Source organism: Ovis canadensis, chromosome 8 (assembly GCF_042477335.2).
Source record: "Ovis canadensis isolate MfBH-ARS-UI-01 breed Bighorn chromosome 8, ARS-UI_OviCan_v2, whole genome shotgun sequence".
Taxonomy (NCBI): Eukaryota; Metazoa; Chordata; class Mammalia; order Artiodactyla; family Bovidae; genus Ovis; species Ovis canadensis.
Genome location: NC_091252.1, coordinates 23313877 through 23328957, shown reverse-complemented (window position 1 = coordinate 23328957; position 15081 = coordinate 23313877). Strand labels below are relative to the sequence as shown.

General features: G+C 38.9%; 1 protein-coding gene across 4 annotated transcripts in view; it reads left to right on the top strand.

Annotated features, from left to right (window-relative positions):
• The window catches only part of NCOA7 (nuclear receptor coactivator 7), a 157417-nt gene that overhangs the window by 110840 nt on the left and 31496 nt on the right, over positions 1-15081 (top strand). For 3 of the 4 annotated variants that reach the window (XM_069599033.1, XM_069599036.1, XM_069599035.1), the window contains 3 exons: positions 714-898; positions 4888-5927; positions 7234-7402. In XM_069599033.1, the coding sequence (XP_069455134.1) occupies positions 714-898; positions 4888-5927; positions 7234-7402 (1394 nt within the window). The remainder of the gene's footprint in view (positions 1-713; positions 899-4887; positions 5928-7233; positions 7403-15081) is intronic. The other variant, XM_069599034.1, reaches the window with a different exon arrangement.

The window sequence follows — 15081 nt, the reverse complement described above, 5'->3', positions numbered from 1 at the left end:
CCTACCATGGTACTGTTTTTTTGCTTTCTTTTTTTTTTCTTTTAGGCCACACCACATGGCTTGTGGGATCTTAATTCCCCAAGCACGAGTTGAACCCACGCCCTCAGCAGTGAAAGTACTAGGTCCTAACCACTGGAACGCCAGGGAATTCCCAACTGTTCTTTGCTTTCAGTTTCCATAGTTTGAATATATTCACTTCTGTTTGTAAAAATTTCATATTCCTGTTTGCTGAATGGGGGCTTTCTGAGCATCTTAGATCAAAATGCTAGGGGTGTTGTTTGACACCGAGACTGAGACAGCTCCCTCCAGAGCACAGTACCATGCACTTGCTGGGCATGTGAATACCTGCTGAGTGAATTGTAAAGTCCAAAGTTCTCAATCAGGAAACCACCTGGGACAGCCCTTCTCATTTTACCAACAGGGAACTGGGGATCTGAGACATACATGTGAAACCCAAGGTCCCTGTACTATTGAGCAGCCATGCTCAAACCAGGCTCAGCTGATGGCCACAGCGAGGCGTGTCTGTTTCTCTGACTCAGCACTCCGCACCCAGTGACACAATTGCTTCAGCCTGTTTTTCCAGTAGAAGGGCTGCAATTGTCCTGTAAGATACCAGGGTTCGCGAAGTCGGTGGGATGGCAACATGAGTTCACTAAAGCTACTATGCTGGCTGCATCTCGCCTGTAGCGACTCTGTTCTGTCTTTTTCCTCAGGGTGTAGTCGGAGGCGTCATGATTGTCACTCCTAACAACATCATGTTTGACCCTCACAAGTCCGATCCCTTGGTCATTGAAAATGGGTGTGAGGAATACGGCCTCATCTGCCCCATGGAAGAGGTCGTTTCCATCGCCCTCTACAATGATATCTCCCACATGAAGATCAAAGATGCCTTGCCATCGTAAGACACCTTTCTTTGTTTACCAGCCAAGGGAGTATTGGGAGAATTAAATGCAGTTAGAAACTGAGGGCATTGGTGGGAGTGAGAGACTGCGTAGAGGTGAGTTTGAAGGTAGAATATTTGTGTACTAAATTTTTAAAAAATAGAAAAAGGAAATGATAAAGTCAATAATAAGGAAGAGTAGAACATTCACAGATGAGAAAATTAAAAAAAAAAACCCAGCATGTAAAAATGCTGTTTCTTTGGCTTATTTTCCTGAATGCATGTTCTTAATTTATGAAAGAATAAGTGAAGTTTCTCTGAAAGAATTTGTCTGATTATGAAGAGTGAATCAGGATTTTCTATTCGGTTTAATTGTAAGCAGAGTTTTATTCGTCTTCAGCTTGCGTCTTTCCTTAATCCTTTGTGGAGAGAGATTTGAGTGGACAGTGCAGAGGCAGTGCCTTGTAGCCAGACTGCCTTAAGTGGTGTGAAAGAGAGTAATAGTAGTTTATTTTGTCTCTGAAGTGTAGGTGGATATTGCTTTAGTTCTGATTACTTTTGTCTTCTAAAACTGAGTTTTTTGATTGGAAAAAAAGAAGGTCCCCATGAAGGAACAGCTTAAGAAAACTCAGAGAATCAATTCACTTGTAGAGCTAATCTGATTCTTTGTCATTTTGTCAGTGTGCCTAATTCTGTATACTGTGTATGTGCTAGCAGTATAAACACCTTTAGAAGCTCTCAGTGATAGGAAGCAAGAGACAGAGCAGTGGGTCCAACAGCAGAAAGGGAAACCAGCCCCTTGGACTCATAAAAAGCATGAAAGGAAACTAGGGAACTAACCTAGGGGTTTATGCCAGCTGGCTCCGCTGGACTTGTGCGGTCCTTAGCATCGGATCCGCTAGACCCTACAGGGACCGTAGAAGCATGGCCACTGGGGTCTCTCTGAGTCCTGGGGGAAGTGTCCAAGTGGGAGGTTTTAGGAGGCAGTACAGCACCCCAGGCAGTTTGGCATGACAGTGCCTGGGTTTTCTGCCACCCTGTGGCTCCACGACCTTCCTGAGTAACTCAATCTTGAGCCTCAGTCTTTTCATCTGTAAAATGGAATTAATAGTATTTTTTAGCCTGCAGAGCTGTTACAAGAACTAAAAGGGTTGATATACCAAAACTCTTAGACAATAGCCTGGTGCCTAGTATGTATAGGCTGTTTATTTGAACCTTCTGTGCATATCTGAAACTCTTCATTATTCTGTGGAAATCTTCTGTTCGTACAGATTGAGGGTTCTGATACATCCTAGTGTATGCCTCTTGTGTGGCTGGGATTTGTTGACGAGTGGGTCACAGCCACTGTCTCGCCATCTGCTGGGTACAACAGGCAGACAAGAGTGGTCCCTGAACAGCACTGTAGACATAGACGTGAACACAGCGTTCCATGAGAACCGTGTGAGGGAGTGTCCAGCCATCTCGGAATCTTTAGATGAGGAAGATCAAAGGGAGTGAAAGAGTTAGTTTTGAAAAGAAAGAATGAACATGGTGATGAGGGGAAAGAAGACAAGAACAGGTAAAGAAACAGTTAAGTTTGGAAGTGGATGGCCAGGCAGTTAGGGGCATTTCCTGCCCGGGGATGGCTTCTGATGGAGCGATTCTATTGCATATCATCAGAGTAGGATGTTAAGTGTTCTTTTAGTAATAGGAAGATACACCCTTACAGAAAGATTTCTCTCAATGTGAGATTGTGTTTCATGGTCCAAGGCTAATGCTGTAGCTGCGGGGAGAGGGAGGAGTTGGGAATTGGCTCCTAGTGTGCTGAAATTATTTCAGAGTTGTGCAGTGATTGTTCCTGTGGATGCAGGGATCTAAAGACATTTTTAGTCTAATGAAGAGTATGTGCACCAATGAGCAAAATAGAATGAGGTGGTAGAATCAGTGTCAAATGAATTTGGTACTGACCTCAGAATTCCATCAACTGTTGAAAAGTTTAAAGTAGTTTAAATTTCATTATTTAAAGCTGTATGTTAAAACAAGAAGTGCAGATTATCTGGTTGCCACATGAAAATAGTTGTTATTTATTTTTATTATTACAATTTTTTTTATTGGAAGATAATAAAAGTGTGTGTGTGTAAAACCTCTTGATCTTCACCTTCAGGCCTTATATACTTTGTGCAAGACATTTCGTAGCTCCAGCTGCCATGGAGACTAGGAAGGGAACAACTGAAGGGATTAGTGGTCGTCATTAGGTCCCTGGTTGAGTCTAGAAAACATTAATTAACAGCAGAGCCAGTTGACACCACTGTGTATGTTGCCACAGTAGAGCTTGGCAGCTGTGATATTAAAAAAAAAAAGCAAAACAAACAAAACAGATGGCTAAATTAATCCTGGCTTGGATTAGGTAGAACAAGAAGGGAGGGGTGGATGAGACGGTAATACAGAAGGCTGATTAGAGTGCAGTCATATGCTTTCTTTGTGGAGGTCAAGCCAGCCAGGGAAGTAAGAGATGAGGAAGGGACTTAGGTGTTCTCTGGAAGACGATTTTGCTTATCAACTTGCTCATTAAGTATGTGAAAAGCTGGGCTTCTTTGTTACAGGACTGACTTTGGTCTTTAATATGCCAGATTAAATTTGGGGCCTGAAAATGGAAATTATGCTACATTATACTTGAGTCTAGGATTGAAGCATCTGTAACATCTCTTGAGATGCTCATGGTGAGCAGAACACTTTTGTGTCTGCAGACTTCTTCCAAACAGAGATACCGTCATAATTGTCTTTTAGCATATATGGTGTGTAGGGGCTCAGTAAATGATTGTTGAATTGAAGTGAATTACGAATTAGAGGCCTCTTAAAGCATTTATCAGAGCCTAACAGTTACATAGGCTTTTATTTTATATTGGAAAAACCCTGGATGCTCTATGCAGATGATTTATTCAGTAACTTTGGGGAGACTGTCTTGTATCTTGAACTTCCTAGGACTTTGCTGAGTATTGTCATAATTATTTCAAAGCCAGAATAGTAAAGTATTACCTGAATATGATTTAGCCTTTTTAGAAAATTTATTTCTGAAATCCAAACATGTTATTTTAGAAAAGGGTTTTATATCTGTGTTTTAATCCATATCAACAGTAAGGTAAGTAAACTATGGAGAACTTTGGAGAACATGTTTAATCAATATTTTTTGTGTAATTTAAATCTGAGTAATAAAGCATCTGTCACTAAGGAAAAATAATTGGCCAAGTGCCAGGAAACTGTTTCAGCTGATAAAACAGCTGCTTATTGCCATAAAGGAAAATGATAATGTAATAAAATGAAAGAGATAAGAAATGTAAATCAATCGTTGTAAGCAAGAGCTCATTTGACTTATTTTCATAAATTTTTAAACTGTAAAATGGAGCTGGTGCTATATACCTGCAGTAATAGGGGAAATAATCCTCTTGTATCTCCTTTAGGAATAGAAGGATGTCTCTTTTTGAAAGCGTTGGATCTTAAACCATGAAACCAAAATTATGGTTCCATGTCCGTTACTTTACAAAGCAGTTAAATGAGTAGCTACTTGGTCAATGAGCCATTCAGAAGTAATGTAGTTGGTTTATGTACTTTTTATGAAAAAAGGAAAAGCCTTGAATATCTAAGGAATTTTAGACATAGTACTAAAACATTCAGTCTCCTTTGTCTTTCATGAAAATCAGAAACTTTATTTCATCATTAAAAATCTGGTGGGTGACATCTCCATGTTCATAAATGACCTCAAATACCATTCATTTGCTTCTAATAGGATATGCAAGCAACTCTCCTGGTTCTTTATTTTGCCACTTTTTACAGTTGATTTTCTTTTTCTTTTTGAAGTCAATCTCTTGATTTTATTTCCTTGCTTTAAAGTCCTTTAAATATAAATTTAAGTTGTGGTATATTTATGTTTTGTTTCTTTTGTTGGATTTTTAGTTTTTTTTGCCTTTCATCCTTTTGCTTTTGGTTTTGTTTTTAACATTCCATGTGCACTCACCATTTTTCCCCTGCAGTGACCTACCTCAGGATCTTTGTCCTCTGTACAGGCCTGGAGAATGGGAAGACCTGGCTTCAGAAAAGGATATCAACCCATTCAGTAAGTTCAAATCTCTCAACAAAGAAAAACGGCAACAGAACGGAGAGAGGACAGTCACTTCAGATTCCACATCAGTAGGACCTTCAGAGAAGTCAACAGAATACATAGAAACGAAGCCCTCAGACAGCTCTGTATCAGTCAAGGTAAAGAAACTGGAATCCTCTGCAGAGGCAACCCAACAATCTACCCCAGTAGCTAACGTCAGCAAGGAACCTTCTGACACTCAGGCTGCGTTTGAATCTATAGCCAAAGAAAATTCTCTTTTAGGGGAAGATGATGACTTCGTTGACTTGGAAGAACTTTCTTCTCAAACTAAAGGTGTAACGGACAAAAGAGACACCACAAAGGAGTGCCTTTCTCTTGACCCAGAGGAACGAAGGAAGACTAAAGCGCAACTAATCAGTTCTACTACAGAAATTCAGTCTGCCCTGAACTTTTCGGGAACAGAGTGTGATGCTGAACTGAAGGGAGCCCTAGACTTAGAAACCTGTGAGAAACAAGATATAATGCCCGAGGTGGACAAGCAGTCTGGGTCCCCAGAAAGCCAGGTGGAAAACACACTGAACATACATGAAGATCTAGATAAAGTCAAACTCATTGAATATTACCTTACTAAGAACAAAGAAGGGTCACAGTTACCTGATAACATGCAGAAGGCAGAATTAAGCGATGGCAAAAGTACTGAGCCAGTGGGCATAGACATCACCCTTAGTAGTTCTCTTCCCCAGACAGGTGATCCCCCGATTGAGGGCAAGGAAGAGCCAGATAAACCCTGGGCAAGAGAGAGAGCAGCCCTTCCGTTGCAGCTGAGCTCCTCTGCAGAAGAAGGTATGAATAAAGAGTATCCAGACTCCTCTTTGGAATCTACCCTGGACAACAGCTGCCAAGGTGCACAAATGGATAATAAATCTGAAATTCAGTTATGGCTATTAAAGAGAATTCAGGTACCCATTGAAGGTAAGCCATTTTTCATTTCTTTCTATTCTGTTCTATAGGCATATCTTGTTTTATTGCGCCTCACAGAAACTGCATTTTTTTTTTTTATAAATTGAAGATCTGTGGCAACCCCGCATCAAACAAGACCATTGGCGCCCTGTTTCCAACAGTATTTGTCTACTTTATGTCTCTGTTTCACATTTTGGTAATTCTTGCAATATTTCAGACTTTTTCATTCTTATATTTGTGGGGATCTGTGATCAGTGATCTTAGATATTACCCTTGAAGGTTCAGATGGTGGTTAACAGTTTTTTAGCAATAAAGGATTCTCTAATTACATTGTACTCTTTTTTTTAGATATAATGCTATTGCACACTTAATAGACTACAATATAATATAAACAACTTTTATAGGCACTGGGAAACCAAAAAAAAAAAATTGTGTTACTCACTTGATTGTGATATTTGCTCTATCTTGATAGTCTGGGACGAAACCCACAATATCTCCAAGATATGCCTGTATAGTTGCCTTTCTAAAATTTGCACATGCAATAGCAAAAGAAGTACAGTTATTTGAGAACAGTGTTTCCTCAATAGAGCATATCTTTATTGAGACACGGAAGGGTTTGAACTGCACAGGTCCACTTGTATACAGATTTTTTTTTTCCAATAAATTTGAAATACAATATTGCACCATCAATAGTTGGTTGAATCTATGGAGGAGGGATGTGGAGAGACAGCTCTAAAGTTATACATGTATTTTTAACTGCAGAAGTGTCAGCATCTCTAAACCCTCTGTTATTCAAGGGTCAATAGTAATTGGGAAGAATCAGCAATATATGGTATCTATTTTGAACATTGAACTATGACACAGAATTCTATAATGAAAGTAGTGTGTTTTTTGTTTTTTTTTTAATCTTTCAAGGAACTTTTCCTTTTTCACTTTGGTTTTTGAAGGTATTTCAGTTTTAAATCGAATGGCATTGTGGTATGATGTGGTCCTCAGTACCAATCATTAATATGTATTCTTGTGGGTTGTCACAAATCTCTGCTCTTTGCTGTGGTGTTGGTTTTTATCCTTATTCCTAGTTTGTAGCATTTCATGTGATGCAGACCAAAGTGAAACATCCAGAACTTTCACCTTTTGTGCTTGAGAAGGTCTGATTTAGTTAGTCCTAATCTAACATGATCATGTTATATGCTATTTATGCCATATGTTTTGACTTTCCACCACTAAGAGGGGACTGGAAATTCTTTGTAAGTTGAAATATTTCAGTATCACCAATATTATTAATAATGGAGTTTTTTTTTTTTCATGTGTGATTCAGATATACTTCCTTCAAAAGAAGAGAAAAGCAAAACTCCACCCATGTTTCTGTGCATTAAAGTGGGAAAACCAATGAGGAAATCCTTTGCCACTCACACGACAGCTGTGGTCCAGCAGTATGGCAAACGAAGAAAGCAGCCGGAGTACTGGTTTGCTGTTCCTCGGGAGAGGTGAGTGTGGGCTGGAATAGGAAATCTGTTGGTCAAGTAGACTCTAATTGCATCTCAGTTTTTAATTTAGTCTTGAAATTCTTGGTTTTCTTCTTGAATAAGAGATTTCTCTTCATAGTACATCTTAGAATTTCTAAAAGGGTGTTATTTCAGTAGCTTTTGGCTAAAGGGTGGTTTCAATATAGCAAATTTGAAGTCATCCTCAGTCTTGCGTGCAGAACCACTTTCAAAACTTTCTACTCAGTTGAGTTTTAAATGAAGGAAGATTGAGGTATTTTCAGGTGCCAGTAAGTGGAAGTACATTCTGTTGGGAATAAAGGAATATGATGGAGCAGAGCTAAACCCCAAGTGCTGCAGAAAGGCGTGATTTTAATTTTAAAGTGCCTGTTTTGGGGGGGGGGGGGCGGGCACCAAAGATTGCTTTCCCCTTATGGAGAAAGTGTCTGTGAGTCAGCAGCATGAGAAATGTGACTAAAACCATCTGGGTGCGCTTTGGGGGCTACATAGACCGCTAAAGAGATTTGTATTTTTAAATTGCTACGAAGTTTTATTGGTGATATGACAGTCTAGGAGAGCAGGGACAGAGGCGTGGCATTCTTCAGCAGTGTGTCACTGAGCAGTACATCTTTATAATAGAAATATTTAGGAAACGTTATTTTTTAGAAAAGAAATTTTCTTTTGTATGTGATAGAATAAAAATTTCTTCTCAGAAGCCTTGAAGCTAGTCTTCAAAATTGTTAAACACACGCATTTTTCCTTTTCCTAACTAGTCATCAAGGCATGCTTTTTGGTTAACATACCTGCCAAGAATAAATACTCAGTGAGCTTCCTTAAGCATGAATGCTTATTTATTTAACTGAACTTTTTCCCCAGATATTTCAGTATTGAAGAGGTAATTTCATTTTTACTTTATTTTTTTGGCCATGCCACTCAGCTTGTGGAAACTTAGTTCGCGACCAGGGATTGAACCCAGACCATGGCTGTGAAAGAGCCAAGTCTTAACCACTGGACGGCCAGGGAATTTCCAAGCATGATTTCTTAATAAAGCAAAATGAAATTCCAAACACAAGCACAACTTCTGGCTGATCAGTGCCCAGAATGGTAATTCTCATGAAGAGTTGCCTGATCTTAATAAATCATAGTTTAATGTGAAGCTAATTAATAGAATTTTAATTAAGGAATTTGCTAATATTTTTTCTGTTTGGAATACAAACTCGTGTTAACATAGATGTTAAGCATAATTTGTTTAGTGTTTACAAGTTGTACTCCTCTCCCTGTGCTTAGAACCCCAACACTGACTCCTTCAAAGTTTACAGATATTGAGGAGGTACAAAGAAAATGTGTGTCTTTTACATTTCTTCTTCTTGAAATATTTACAAATAATTTCTGAAGCCCTGTGAAAATCGGAGTTCTAGAATCATATGTCATAGATGTATACTATCTTAGAGGTTTAGCCAATTCCTGATTTTATTGGTGGAGATAACAAAGTACTGACTCTTTCAGCTATATTTAAGTTACGTCGATTCCTGGTCTGTTGGGAGACCTATCTATATCATTTTCTCTCTGGAAAAATGTATTGTTTATAATAAAATGAATTTAGGTTTTTTCAGTTGTATTATCTTTGAGATGTATGTGTACCAACGAATCTTATAGAGTGATTTATTTGCACTCACACATGTAGTTTTTTTACTGTCATTCTTTAAGCCAGAATAAGTCTGTAATGCTGAAATAACACTTCTCTTTGACCTCGCACACAAGTAGTTATTGTAAGCTTTTTTAAAGTAGGTCACTTGTTGAATTCTATTACATTGTATTTTATAGTGTCCCTGGTTTTTTTTTTTTTTTTGTCTTTGGCTAGCAAATAACCTGACATACTTGTCTTTCTTAAACTAATCATTAATTGACCAAATATTTTTCTGGGAAATACTATATATCTCACTATGTTAATGTTTTTTGTGCAGATGTTGGGAAATTTTTTTCCATTCTTTACGTATTTCCGTCTCTACCTACCCTAAGGGAAGCCACATTTTAGTTTAAGATTGGGAAATGGGATAGAATGGGGAGCCCCAAAATAAACCCACACTTTTATGGTCAGTTAATCTACAACAAAGGAGGCGAGAATATAGGGCAAAGACAGTCTCTTCAATAAATGGTGATGGGAAAACTGAATCACTTTCTTGCACCACATAGAAAAGTAAAATAGGTTAAAGGTGTAAATGCAAGACTTGAAACTCCTTCAAGAAAACATAGGCAGTAAGCTCTTTGACATCAGTTTCAGCAATATTTTTTTGGATACGTCTTCTTAGGTGAGAGCAACAGGAGCAAAAATAGACAAATAGGACTGCATCAAGCTTAAAGGGTGTCTGTACAGTGAAGGAAGCCATAGAAAAATGAAACAGCAGCCTACTGAAAGGGAGAAGATATTTGCAGATTACATGCCTGATAAGGAGTTAATGTCCAAAATACATAAAGAACTCAAATATGTAAAGAACTCATACAACTTAGTATCAAAAAATTCAATTAAAAAGCAGGTGGAGGCTCTGAGTAGACCTCTTTCCAAAGAAGACATACAGATGGCCAACAGGCGTGTGAAAAGATGCTCAAATCACTAATCATCAGGGAAATGCAAATCAAAATCTTGATACCTCACACCTGTCAGAATGGTTGTCATCAAAAAGACAACACGAGTTGGCGAGGATGTAGAAGAAGGGAAACCTCGTGCACTGTTGGTGGGAGTGCACACTGGGGCATCTACTATGGTAAACAGTGTGGAGGTTCTGCAAAACATTTACAAAGGGACTGCCATCAGTCTAGCAATTTCACCTCTGCCATCAGTCTAGCAATTTGAAGAAAACAAAAGTCAAAAAGAAATATGCACTCCCATGTTGTTGTGTTGCTCTTCAGTCGCTCAGTCACATCCAGCTCTTTGTGACTTCATGGACTGCAGCACACCAGGCTTCCCTGTCCATCACCAGCTCCCAGAGCTTGCTCAAACTCATGTCCATTGAGTTGGTAATGCCATCCAACCATCTCACCTTCTGTCGCCCCCTGCTCTTCCTGCCTTCTATCTTTCCCAGCATCATGGTTTTTTCCCATGAGTAGGCTCTTCATATCAGATGGCCAAAGCATTGGAGCTTCAGCTTCAGCATCAGTCCTTCCAGTGAATATTCAGGGTTGATTTCCTATAGGATGGACTGGTTGGATCTCCTTGCAGTCCAAGGGACTCTCCAACGCCATAGTTCAGAAGCATCAATTCTTCAGCGCTCAGCCTTCTTTATGGTCCAGTTCTTACATCCATACATGACTACTGGAAAAACCATAGCTTTGACTAGACAGACTTTTGTTGCCAAGGTAATGTCTCTGCTTTTTAATGTGCTATCTAGATTTGTCATAGCTTTTCTTCCAAGGAGCAAGCGTCTTTTAATTTCATGGCTGAAGTCACCATTTGCAGTGATTTTGGAGCCCAAGAAAATAAAGTCTGTCACTGTTTCCTGAATGGGGAGAGAGTGGCCATTCCTGGTTCTCATGGACCCAGCAGATGGAGAGTAGTCTGGAGCACTGACTGGCATGCTAGGACCACCCAACCCATTCCAGTGCTGCTCTCATCTGGGCAAAGGTGCCAATGCTGGGAATAGGGAGAGCATACACTTAGAGGAACTGAGCCAGCTCATACCTGCTCCGGCACCTTGTGACCGACACTGCACCCAATGAGACAGCATCAGCCACTAGGCACAGGGGAAACTCCAGCTCACACCTGGTTCTGGCTGTGTCTCCTCCATCACCGGCTCCACCTCCCACCAAAGTGAGAGCTGCCTGAACACCTGGGGAAAAACATGACCTGTGCTAACTTCATATCCTACTCTCCCACCAGAGCCACAGGCAGACTGTATCAGAATGCTCCTACACAAGGGCAGCCCTTCAAGACCTGGATAGGTAACCATTTAACCCTAATTTCATAGAAAGTGAAAGTGAAGTCGCTTTGCGACCCCATCGACCATAGCCTACCAGGTTTCTCCGTCTGTGGGATTTTCCAGGAAAGAGTACTGGAGTGGGTTGCCATTGCCTTCTCCAGGAGATCTTTCTGACCCAGGGATTGAACCCGGGTTTCCCGCATTGTAGGCAGATGCTTTACCATCTGAGCCACCAGGGAAGCTGAGAGACAATTGTTTCAAACAAAAGAACAAGAAAAGTCTCTGAAAAAACAACTTAATGAAACAAAGATAAAATAATTTACCAGATAAAGAGTTTAAAACATTAATAATAAGAATGCTCATTGAACTAGGGAAGAGAATAGATGAACAGAATGAGAATTTTAATAAGGAACTTGAAAACAAGAGCCAGTCAGAACTGAAGATAGTAACTGAAATAGAAAACACACTAGAAGGAATTAACAGCACACAGAGTGATATAGAACATGTGAGCAATCTGGAAAATTAAATTAATGAAAATCACCCAATCAGAACAGCAAAAAGAAAAAAATGAACAATTTAAGGGACCTCTGGGAAAACATCAGGCATACTAACATCCTCTTTATATGGGTCCCAGAAGGAGAAGACAGAGGAAAGGATTAAAAATGTATTTGATAAAATTATGGCTGAAAACTTTCCAGACCTGAAGGAGAGAAACATATATCCAGGTATAGGAAGCAGAAGAGTCTCAAAGGAGTCTCAAATCAACCCAAGGAGATCCACCCCAACACACCATAATTAAAATGGCAAAACTTAGAGAATTCTACAGGCAACAAGAGGAAAAGTCATGTACAAGGGAATCCTCATAAGGCTATCAAATGAATTCTCTGCAGAAAACTTTGCAAGCCAGAAGAGAGTATCAGGTTAAATTTGAAGTGCTATAAGAGAAAAACCTAGGCAACCAAGAGTGTTCTACCTGACAAGACTGTCATTCAGAATAGGAGAGAGAAAGAGCTTCTTAGAGAAGCAAAAACTAAAAGAGTTCATAAACACTATACCAACTCTTTAAAAGCAATGTTGAAGGGTCTTCTCTAAGTGGAAAAGAGTAGGCTGCAAACCCATGTTTGGGAACGCATGTAAGAATTAAAGATTTTAAAATTTGAAAAATAAATAAATAAATAAATTTTTAAAAAAATAAAATTTCATTTCCTGCATGTAAAAAAAAAAAAAAAGAATTTATCGGAAAGGAAAAAGCCCACTAGTAAAGGCAAGTATATAGTAAAGGCTGTGGATCAACCACTTACATAAGCCAATATGAAGATTAAAAGAGAAAAAAAATGGAAAAATCTTAACTGTAACTATAGCTAACAGTTAAGGGAAAAGCAAGAGAATATGTAAGATGTCAAATATGGCATCAAAACACAAAATGCCAGGGAGGTGGTGGTAAAGATGCAGATCTTTTAGTATGCGTTGAAACTTAATGACTATCTAGAGGCTTAATATAGATTGTATTCCAAACATTTGGATACTCTTCTATATAAAAAATACATTTGTCTTTTTTCCTCTACTGAGATTATTTCCTTTCTTAGAAAGAACCAATAATTCCCATTTAAATTAAAAATGTTATCTTTTTTTCAATTATTTATGGCCTCTTAACCTCTGAAATATTTCATATTTAATTTTTTATTTCATATCTAATAATAATTGATTTCATATTATTTAGCTTTTAAAATCAGTAAGATGGAAACAGCAGGAATTATGTAGAACTGGCCAAATCATGTATAAATGTTTAATTCATCAATCCAGGATGAAGTAACTGGTAAGTGTGATTTGTGTAATAAGTAGGCTAATAAGAGAGGGAAAGGGAAAAAGGGAGAGCTCATGAGTATTCTTCAGTCAGTTCAGTCACTCAGTCACGTCCGACTCTTTGTGACCCTGTGGACCGCAGCACGCCAGGCTTCCCTGTCCATCACCAACTCCCGGAGTTTACTCAAACTCACGTGCGTTGAGTTGGTGATGCAATTCAACCATCTCATCCTCTGTCATCCCCTTCTCCTCCCGCCTTCAATCTTTCCTAGCATCAGAGTCTTTTCAGATGAGTCAGTTCTTCACATCAGGTGGCCAAGGTACTGGACATCAGTCCACTACCAACATATTGGACATTGGTAGTGGCATCAGTCCACTATACTTATTTTATCTACACTACCACTATGTACAATTGAGTGTGCGACCTTCTTTGTTTTCCCTGCCTCCATGACAGGAGATGCAGGAGACTCGGGTTCGATCCCTGAGTCGGGAAGATTGCCTGAAGGAGGGCGTGACAACCCACTCCAGTATTATTGCTGGGAAAATTCCATGGACAGGGGAGCCTGGTGGGCTATGGTTCATGGGATCACAAAGAATTGGACATGACTGAAGCGACCGAGCACATGTGCATGCTTTATATAGTATTTAGAAGAATATTAAAAAGCAAAAGGAAAATAAAAAGCTCATAATTTTGTTACACAAAGCTGACTACAGTTCATCTTTGTTTTTGTAGCCTTTCAGCCTTTTTTCTATGTGTGCATTAATGTAGTAAGTCTATATATACACAAATACACAATATACATGTATACACTATTTTGTAAACTGCTTTTACTTCTCTGCCATTAAACATCCTATCTGCATTTAGTAAGCATGCATTACTTTTGTTAATGAGATATAAAATTGAAAAAATTGATTTTTCTATTAAACTCACTTTACAGTGGGAAGATAATCCAAGTCCTAAGGACCCTCATGAAGACTAAGAAAAATGCTCCTTATTTCTCATTTTCCTTAGAGAAAACAGTGAATTAAAGGAATCACAGACTGACCTAGTTTTACACCATGAAATCTTGAACCATAGTTAGTGCTGCATTTTCTGATCAAAAGTCATCTTTTGCTTGCTTTTAAGGGTATCAGAGCTAAACTGAAATCTTTAGTAATGGTCAGTGCCCAAAAGACCATCGTTCTCAATAGTCTTTACTATACTTTTTAGAACAATCTAGGCTCTAGTTAGTCAAACCAGGTATATTTCAGAATACAAACCTGGTGATTTTTATGTCATATTGTAGTCTTATAATAATGTTTTAAGATAAGCATATCACTAATAAAGAAAAAATTCAAAAACAGCTCCAAAATAATTCCTAAAGGAATTATCTTTCTCTCTTTGTATTAACACAAGTTCTAACTTTGGGGAACCTACTGAAAAAAAGTAAGCTATAGGATAATAAGGTTGCTTATGTAAATATTCTCACTTTATTTTTTTTAATACTTCCAAACATTTTGAAGTGGTCTTGCTTCCTCTCATTCTATTCCTGGTCATTTTACTTTTTGTTTCACCCACTTAAAGTTCTAGCAATTCATCATTTTCCAGAAGCACCTTGGTAGAGGCAGCCACCCTTCAGTAACTTCACTAACCAGCTTTGGCAAGCGCCTTAAGTTAATCAGTGACTCTACAGTGGAGCCTAAGCATGTGAAAAAAGAACGCCCCTTTTAGAGTGAGCGCTCTACTCCGGTGGCTGTGTTTTGTGGTGGAAGAGTGAGAGCCAGCACTTTGGAGAGTAGTTTGTTGCCTGTTTCCACTGCAGGATAATTAATCCCGGCCAATGGGTGCCGCACATAGTGTTTGGGAGTAAGTATGCAGAAACAGTAATTACTGCAACTACATGTTTGCAGGGGCCAGATGGAGGGATGTGGGGAGAGATGCTTAGGGGCCCGTGTTAATTATCTGCTCTGGGAATCAGCTGCTGA